The sequence below is a fragment of the Branchiostoma lanceolatum genome, chromosome 17, assembly GCF_035083965.1.
Source record: "Branchiostoma lanceolatum isolate klBraLanc5 chromosome 17, klBraLanc5.hap2, whole genome shotgun sequence".
Lineage (NCBI taxonomy): Eukaryota > Metazoa > Chordata > Leptocardii > Amphioxiformes > Branchiostomatidae > Branchiostoma > Branchiostoma lanceolatum.
The window spans coordinates 2,090,669-2,101,002 of record NC_089738.1 but is presented as its reverse complement, the minus strand read 5'-3'; the positions used below and the strand labels follow the sequence as shown (position 1 = coordinate 2,101,002).

The following is a 10,334-nucleotide window of genomic DNA, read 5'->3' as shown; positions in this document are numbered from 1 at the left end:
GTAAATGACGTCACGGACTTTTAGTACATCCTGCATTGGTGTGCGCTCGCAGAAATAATAAGTACTACCCAGGAATTCTTTCTAGAACTGAGGGACTTACTTAAGCGTAGCCAAACTTAATTTTGTCCTTACAATATAACGTTGGGTAACATAAATTCGCGGGGTACTTAAATTCGGGATTTTTCGAAAACGGGGTATTTAGGGATATGTGCTAGATGCAACATCAGTAATACCGCTAGAAATGCAAACATGACAGACTAACGTATTCAGGACACTGTCTGAAAAGCTTCGATAACCATGCATTAGAAGATGGCTACGTCAAAAACTCTCCGTCCCTTATTGTCACAGTCTGAGGGCTTCGTGGGAGAATTATACTGCATAGTTGTTCGCTGGTTTATAAGACAAACTGTCACATCCGCTTCCTGCTCAACACAATTATTTACAATACAACTTATTAGAATCTCTTTTGCTAACCTACAACTGGACTCTAAGTGTGATTAATCATCAAAACGCCTCTTTGTTGCTACAACCAATGGCTACGGCACTACGGTGAATTTTCCCGCCACCATATTCGTTACCCAGAATCCTGCTATTCGGCAGACGACAAACGTTTGCGAGGAACACTTTTTTGTCTAAATGTTGTGTGTGATAGTGGACTGATGGCGATATTTTCCTCAAAGTTTGCTCTTAGCACAAGCAGAAACACATGGACATAGTGACATTTCTACGGCATCCAGCTAACGCCCCGATAAATAATGTACAAATTTCCATGACGGTGGGGGTTGACTTTGAGTGACGTTCTACCGACTCAACACACGGGTTATTCCCGGAGGCCTGATGTGTGCGGTACGGCCGTTTTTTCGTGTAATTTTTTTACTTGGACACGTCTATATCCATACCACTCTCCTCAAGCCAAGGATGGAACGAATAGCTGCTGTATAAAATGTAATTAGCGGTAAGATATTCAAGACGAATCTTCTCTCCCGAATTAATGTTCACACCTGTCCGACAGCACCGTCATTGTGCGTGCGGCGGACGGTAGTTTCAAGTTGAAATATTATGGTGTGAGCACGACTAGAGACAAAATCTACCATATATATGATTAGTGCAAAGATAGTACATGATACTGACAGAATAATAGAAAAAAAGGATGGTTTATTGTTCTGCTAGATTGATTTCAGTCAACCATTATCGGAAAAATCCCGAATTTATATTACCCAACGTTACAACTTCCAAAGAAAAATGGAAATAGCTGGAAAATAATGTAAACTAAATTGAAAGAGAAATGAAAACTAAACTATACACATGCATACTGGTCTTAGAGCTGAGAGGTATGGATAATTATCTCGTTTGAGAAATCATTCTTTTCAAATTTGTTGATAATTGCTTTCCATTTTTGGGTCAAAGCAATAGAAGAATTAAGTTGCTAAGGGTTTAAATTGATGAACAACTATTCACACAAAACGCTACACACATTATTTTCAACATCAGACCTGGATGATCTAAGAGCCGCCAATTTTTGTGAGGGCCTTTTTTTAAAGTCTCAAGTATGGGTAACAAAGTGATAATTGACAAAGTCAAAGTCCATCTTTGACGGAAAGCAAGTGGAAAATACAGTAACTAAGGCTTTAAGTTGACAAAAAAGTATCCAAAAACGCATTGCAAAGGTAATTTTCAAGCTCAACCCAAGGTTTCTTAAGAGCCGCCAAGTTGAAGTTTGTCCATTGGTTGTTTGCAATAAAACATGCTACACCTGGCTGTATTAATCTGAAGTGTACTCGGGGGGTTATCAAAATATTGATGCTGTATAATGTAACTGCTGGCTAGTCCTGGTTCAAGGTCAAATTGCGAATTCAACAAGAATTCCACGACCTCATATCTCCATGAACAATTCTAATCATGCAAATGACTTACACCTTTGCATAATATATGCTTGGTCATAAACACCTTTATCTAACTTACACATGTTGCAATATTGACAGTACTATAATTTTCCAATTAGATGAATTATGGTGTTTTTGCATTGATTATGCAAATTAGGAATTCATTTGCATAATTGGTATCTGTTGATGCTCCACTTTCCATAAACTACATATGTTACATGTATTTAAGTCTGATAATGGAAAACACTGCAAATATAGATTTTCCTCATTATCTATGCAAATTAAGTCACAATTGGCATAATTTGCACTTCAGTATGTATATCTCTGTCTAAGCTACCTGCATACTAAGTATAATTTCGACCTACTTACTTTACTTTGGCCCTTCGCCCCTGCCAGGGCATAGGCCACCGATGATGCTTCTCCACTGGACTCGTCGCTGGGCCTTCTTTTTCAAGTCCTGCCAGCTATTGCTGATACTCTTCATCTCTTCCTCCGTGTCTCTCCTCCAGCTGTTTCTAGGCCTTCCCCTCTTCCTTTTGCCCTGTGGATTCCATGTCAGGGCCTGCTGTGTGACACTGGAGCTCGGTTTCCTAAGGGTGTGGCCAATCTATGACCATTTCCTCCTGAGGATCTGGCCACTAACTGGTTCTTGTCCTGCCCTGTCCCACAGCTCCTTGTTACCTTCGCCGAGAAGGTTATGCAGAGGGTAGCGTTTGTGTGTGTGTGTGTGTGTTTGTGGGTTTGTAACGTACAGCATAACTCGAGAAGGCTTGGGTGGATTGTCTTGATATTTGGTAAGTGGGTAGGTCTTGATGAGATTAGGAAATGATTAGATTTTGGGTCCCCTAGCGGCTTGTTACGGTACTGCAGCGGAACTTCCTGTTTCGATATCTCGTGTTCTGGACAAGCTATGGAACTGATTTTTGAGTGGTAGATAGGTCTTTGGACAGAGAGTAAGTGGTATAGGTTTTGGCCCCCTAGCGGCTTTTTTGGAACTGCAGGAGCAGGTTTTGGTTCAGACTTTGAAAGGGAATAACTCAAGAAGGGCTTGATGGATGGTTATGATTTTTGGTAAGTAGATAGCTTGAGTGATGATGTACATTATTAGATACTTATTATGCGAATCAGTGTCTAATTTGCATAATTAATGAGGAAAGTTTATACATCCGCCAAATTCCACAATAGGACTCTCAAACATGTGACATATGTAACTGAAGAAGAGAGAAATATTAATAGATATCAATTGAGCAAATGAAGACCTCATTTGCATAATTAATGAGAAAATACTATAACTCAAGATGGGCTTGATGGATGTTAATGATGTTTGGTATGTAGATAGCTTACGTGATGCTAAATGTATGATTGGACGATAATTATGCAAATAAGATTCCAATTTGCATAATTAATGAGACAATTTTAAAAACCCGCTGTGTTCCATGATATGACTATTGAAATATGTGACATTTGTTACTGAGAAATTTTGATAGATAAAAAATATGCAAATGTATGCCTAATTTGCATAATTAATGAGAAACTACTACAATTCCATACAGGTAAATAATGGCAATTTCATACTTTGTGTCATTTGGAAGTTATGTGAATGTGAACATCGTTGAATCAAATTATGCTAATAAGGACCTCATTTGCATAATTCATGATAAATGTTACTTTGTTAGCATAACCTTCTTTGTTAAGCTCATACTTTTGTTTTTTGGGTGAAGAAGATCAACTGGTATGATTTATAATTGATGAGAAACACTCCTGATACGTCAGTCAAAAGGGTTAAAATCATTTGGCGAAGGTATGAGGTCGTGGAACTCTAGTTACTGACTGATATTATAATTTTGACAGTCCTATAATTTTCCAGTTAGATGAGATATGGTGTTTTGCATTAATTATGCAAGTTAGGAATTTATTTGCATAATTGGTATCTGTTGATGATCCACTTTCCATAAACTACATAAGTTACATGTATTTGAGTCTGATTATGGAAAACACGGCAAATATAGATTTTCCTCATTAGCTATGCAAATCAAGCCTTAATGAAATAATTTGCACTTCATTGTGTACATCTCTGTCTAAGCTACCTGTATACTCAATATCATGGAGATCCGTCGTTCCTTTGTTCAGTTATCATCCTAAGAAGATTTTCACGATAACGCCCCTGCAGTTCCAGAGCAAGCTGCTAGGGGGCCCAAACCCACACCACGTCTTCATTACACCACCTACCTGCACAGACACAGACACGCACACAGACACGCACACACACAGACAGCAACAGTTCCACCAGATTCTACCAGACACACCCCACTGCCAGAACGAACATCGATTTCATCACAGCCTGATCATGACAACTGAAAACAGCCCACGGACCGGGTTCCCACCATACAAAATGACTATTCTACACTGATAGGACTGCTGTTTACATGAACAACATGTTAGGCCAAATCTACACAAATTTTTACATCATAGTCCACTTACCAACAGACACAGCATACACCATGCAGCAGCTTGTACACTTATGTTCCCTGAACTATAGAACTAAGTCCTCTAGAGCGTGAATGGCCAGGGATGTTAGCTAAGGATGGAATGCCAGGATGGAATGCCATGATGGAATCCCAGGATGGAATGCCAGGATGGAATGCCAGGATGGAATTCGAGTCCCACTGGAATACCAGGAACACCAGTCATAAAGGAATTTGCCAGCCATTCCTGGAGCCCTAATGAAATGCCAGCCTCGGAATCTTAATCCACAGAAATATTGTTGTGTAAAAATGTGTCCCATGTGTTCTTGGAAGTGTACAGGATTATATCAGCAAGAAAGTGGCATCTTATCAGCAGGATAATCATCTAGTGCTAGTACAACTGGCTTGCTAAATTTCCTTGTGACAGTGAAATTTTTCATTGATCGATCTGGCTTGGACATGTTCCCAATGTCATGAATGAGGTTAATGCCCTTTAATTAATCTGCTTGTATAGGTAACTGAAGCAGCGTGTGCACAATCGTTATCAGTACAGGGTTGATGCAGTTATGACCTGTTCCCCGAAGAAAGACATTAAGTCTTACAGTTGCAAGGACCAGCATTAGGGCGTCTAAAAACATTGTAACAGACACACATTGTTTTAGAAAAGAGCAATATTACTGTAGAGCTGAGGTCTTAAATGGGTCATGTATACATAAGCCTGGCACATCTGGTAGACAAATGTAGCTTCCTGTCTAGGTTATCTAGGAGGAATGTCCCGAGGGAGGCTTTCTGTCTGACTAACATTCCTAACATTCTTATTGTCTTGATATGCCTATGGACACATGCCTGTACAATTCCTAGAATAGTTGCAAACTGCACACAATGCTATATCATTTGGCTCGCCTCTGAGGTGTCGCCAAAAATACTATTAGCCAAACCAAAACACTCTCCTCTGGGCTTGTCTTTGGCTTTAAATCCCCCCTGCTATCTTTAGGTGCTCTCCCGTAGTGAACGGACAGGCGTCGCTGCAAAGCCAGCAAACGGCTTCCGCAACCTCCTCGGGCGCTGCAACGCGACCAACAGGGTACATCGAACCGATTTTCTCCTCAGTACCTGGTGGGGCCTTTTCCAGGAACCGATCCATCAGAGGTGTAGCGGTGAGAGCAGGGCAGACGGCGTTCACACGTATCCCTTCGTTGGCGTACTCCGCTGCAGCGGTATGGGTGAGACCAAGGACAGCAAACTTGGCCGCGCAGTAGGAAGCGTTAGTTCCAGTAACGGGGCCCAGGCCCGCGATGCTGCTGGCGTTGACGATACTGCCCCGCACTCCTCGGAAGCGGCACACGTCCGGCTTGTCCGCCCACCTGCCCGGGTCGCTCATGACGGGCTCCTGCTGCAGCATCTGGGCGATTTCGTACTTCAGACACAGCCACACGCCCTTGGAATTCACGCCCATGACGCGGTCGAACTCTTCTTCGGGCGTGTTCACGATTCTCTCGTCGATAGGCTCGACCCCGGCGCTGTTAAAGGCACAGTCAATCCGCCCAAAGTGCTGAACCGCCGTGGTTACCATGGCTTCCACGCTTGTCGCCATGGTAACGTCCACATGGACGGCGATCCCCGGGGTTTGGAGCATGCGCAGTGTCTCCTTCGCGCTTGGCTCGTTGATATCAGCCACCACACAGCTGTACCCCAGCTCAGCAAACCTGACGGCCGTGGCACGACCGATGCCGCTCCCGCCTCCAGTTACCAGGGCAACGGGCTTGCCTCTGATGGTTGCCATGGTTACTGATTTAGATAGAAACAGAACGATGTTATTTCTGTTACTTCACTGAATGACTGTTGAAAATAATATATTGTCACATAAATCACTATCGACTTGTCGACATAGAAGAGCTACTTGAATGACAATAAGGTCATCAGGGATGGCAGACTTCACCCCTTTTAGTTTAGGTCAGAAGCACGCACACACACACGTTTTAGTGAATTCTAATCCTCTTCTTCTTATCCATTGTATAACCTCCCCTATTTTTACGGAGATCTGATAGGCACAATAGTTCGGGATGAAAGAGGAAAGCCTGTGGTAAGTCCGAGTGGAGTCTATTTGGACCGCAGCAAAATGTGCTTTTTTCAAAACATGGGATTTTTAGGTTGTCCTCAGTATGTACATGTATTCTTGGAAATATAATTACTTTAATATTTATGCATTTTGCTATCATTATGTCATTATTATTATTATCGTCGACAACAAAAAATCTGTGAATTCGTACACACTTTTAAGAAGAAGGAAGAGACATGTAAACAATAGATTCAATGATAGCATAGTATTATATGTCTGATTATTGTGTAATCGATAGATATAGTATAGGATAGAATTAGTTGTTTTGTTTATCTCACTCACCGTTTCATGTAACGATTGACTACACTGAATACGTTTTATGTGATATTGAAACTACTGTACTGCATCTTGCCCAGGTGTAAAAATGTGTAACTGACTTCGGTAGGGAAGGTAAAAGGTGGTGGAAGGAGAAAGATTGGCTCCGCCTTCCAACACCGTGCCCACATGGCTGCATCATTCATTTTTGAGCCGAGCAACATGGTTCCAAACTTACTGAGTGCCCGGAGTTCAGGAACTTTGGGGAGGGGGGGGGGGGGAGGTGACCCACCCAAAAATAGTCCTGGTGCTTTTTGTGTTTTCCACTTTGCCTGGACTTATGTGGCAAGTGCCCCCCCCCACACACAGAGATATGTACACATACACTAACACACACAGACACACACACACACTTTCTCTCTCTCTCACACACACACACACACACACACACACACACACACACACACACACACACAACACACACACACTCACATACACACACACTCACACACACACATACATACACACACACACACACATACACATACACATACACATACTAACACATACACATACACACACACACACATACACATACACACACACACACACACACACACACACATACAAGACTCACCACGTTTTGGTTGTCTCTATGGAATTCTAACCCTCTCCTCCTCTACTTATACACACAACTGTGTCACCTTATCATGGCGTCTACTAAAACATCAGGATCCGCCCACTTAAGCACACCCCTTTATCAGTGAACAGGGTATCTGCTTTTAACCTGTTTACAAATGTCACATCAGCTCAACCAGTGGCCCAGGTATGCAAGAAACTAGTTCAGGAACTTTGGGGGGAGGGGGTTGGAGTAGGGAGTGGGGGGAGCAAAAGTCCTGGTGCTTATTGTACTAAACCATAGTCACAGCCGGCTAGGAAGCTTACCAAACATGTACCATTACATATTGTGTATCCCAAACTGACGAAACTTGAGTAAATAAGAATAAGTGTGGCAATTAAAAATTATTGCCATAGCGAAGGTGTCTGGATTGATCTTACTTCACTGTAAGGAAAGTACCAACGTAGCACTCTAGATCTTAGTTCTGCCATAATATTGTGCAAAACGCACTTAGAAATCAGAAAGGCATCTGCCAAGCAGATATACAAAAGGCAACATGTAACTGGAGGAGTTCCTAGCATATGTGGAAAGGCCGGAGTACACTCCCGTTGTAGTGTCTTTTTTCTCTGGCATTGTTGGATAGGTGGGGTGAGAAACTAGGCCGGAAGTTTAGAAAATCGGTATGCTGGGGCTCCTATGACCGTTTTGGTTGTTATTCTAGCTCTGTAGGATGTGTTTTCGAGGAGCTACTGTTGTTTTTCCGACACCGCACGCCTCCCCGTAAGGCGTTCAGTGTAGACTGCCCAAGCGGTAACCCAATCAAGTTATTTATCGTTCCGTTTATAACTTTGCCTTTCTTTACATGCTTGGATCTCCTCAAGTTTTGGTTTTCACTGAGGTTTTTTGGTGGGAGGCATGATGTTCAGCACGTTCTTGTGATAATAGATCAACTGGGATGCGCAAACCCTTTTCAAAGCTAGAATACTAGATTCGGTGAACTCCCTGACACACTCCGGATAGTACGAAATCGGACACCACGTAAAAGTAGGTCATCTGTCATCGACAGCTGAGTGCCTGGATGCCAGACGTGCTAATGAGGTATCAAGTTTGAAAAAGTGACAGGAGGGCATCCACAGAGTTGGTCGGACGGATTCCTGAAATTCCTGTGGAATTCTGGGAATTCTTGCAAATCGGGCCTAAAATATACTATTAAGCTTGCCCCTCAGGCTTCGCTAAAAAGTAGACACCATGGTATGGCAAATGTTCAGCAAATAAGCTGTTTTGATGGTAATGAGATTCCGTCACAACCAACAAAACGTAAATGTTGTATAGGATCATTTCATACTAGAACTTTCAGCCAGCATTGAAATGATATAATCAAAATCCTGTTTGTGGCTTAGTACTTGTGCAGGCGGGGACAGAAAACAATCGGCACGTTGACGACACTAATTTCACTCTCATAAGTAGGTCACAGAGCTGATGTAACCATTGTCAACTAGTTAAAATTTCATTCTGTTTGCTGATAAAGAAATTTGCATAACTGAGTGGATTCTGAGAGAGAAATAGAAAAAGAGAGAGACAGAGCGATAAATATATACTCTAACAGAACATATGATACATTTGATGTTTTGGAAGAAGAAATTGCCCACTTTATCAGCTGCGGCGAAGTAATAGTAGGAGGGGACCTAAATGCTCGTGTTGGGGACCTTAAAGATTATGTTGTCGATGATATGCCTGTGGACAGTCAACCCCGTACCCGAGCATTATGATTAATTTGAGCACCCGTTCCCCCGAAATAGTATGGACCTAGGCCATCCCACCCCTTTCAGTAAAAATTAATTGATTTGTGCATTGATAGTAAGGTGAGAATTCTCAATGGCAGAACCCCTCGTGATGTTCTAGGGAAACCTACCTGTTTTTAACCAAAGGGTACACGCGCAGTCGACTATATTACAGCGAATTACTACTACTCAAACAAGAGTCCCACGACCTCATATCTCCATGAACAATTCTATTCATGCAAATGACTTACACATTTGCATAATACATGTATATGCTTGGTCATCAACACCTTTATCTAACTTACACATGTTGCAATACTGACAGTCCTATAATTTTCCAATAAGATGAATTATGGTGTTTTTGCATTAATTATGCAAATTAGGAATTTATTTGCATAACTAGTATCTGTTGATGCTCCACTTTCCATAAACTACATATGTTACATGTACTTAAGTCTGATAATGGAAAACACTGCATATAAAGATTTTCCTCCTTAGCTATGCAAATTAAGTCACAATTAGCATAATTTGCACATAATTATGTATAACTCTGTCTAAGCTACCTGCATATTAAGTATCATATTGACAGTCCTATAATTTTCCAATTAGATGAGATATGGTGTTTTGCATTAATTATGCAAATTAGGAATTTATTTGCTTAATGGTATCTGTTGATGATCCACTTTCCATAAACTACATACGTTACATGTATTTAAGTCTTATAATGGAAAACACTGCAAATATAGATTTTCCTCATTAGCTATGCAAATTAAGTCCTTATTAGCATAATTGGCACTTCATTGTGTACATCCCTGTCTAAGCTACCTGTATACTGATATCATGGAAATCCGTTGTTCATTTGTTCACGACAGTTATTCTCCTTAGAAGATTTTCACGATAACGCCCCTGCAGTTCCAGAGCAAGCTGCTAGGGGGCCCAAACTCACACCACGTCTTCATTACACCACAAGCTATCTGCCACCAAAAAATCAAGACCACAACACGTCCAGGTCAAGAGATACAAAAATGGAATTTCTGCTGCAGTACCAAGGTCACATACCAGGGGGGCAAAAATCGACCTTGAATTTGGGCTTCATTACACCTGCCCACATACCAAATATCATCGTAATCCATCAAGAGGCTCTTGAGTTATGCTGACTACAGTAGTCCGGAAACACAAACAAACACACAGACACACCCAAAACAATATCTC

General features: G+C 41.6%; 1 protein-coding gene across 1 annotated transcript; it reads right to left on the bottom strand.

The window, feature by feature from the left end:
- Positions 1 to 5,306: 5,306 nt before the first annotated feature.
- On the bottom strand, positions 5,307 to 6,136 carry LOC136423445 (2,5-dichloro-2,5-cyclohexadiene-1,4-diol dehydrogenase-like). Its single transcript, XM_066411587.1, has one exon. It carries the CDS (start codon positions 6,129 to 6,131, stop codon positions 5,319 to 5,321), a length of 813 nt encoding a protein of 270 aa, XP_066267684.1. The 5' UTR covers positions 6,132 to 6,136; the 3' UTR covers positions 5,307 to 5,318.
- Positions 6,137 to 10,334: the final 4,198 nt, after the last annotated feature.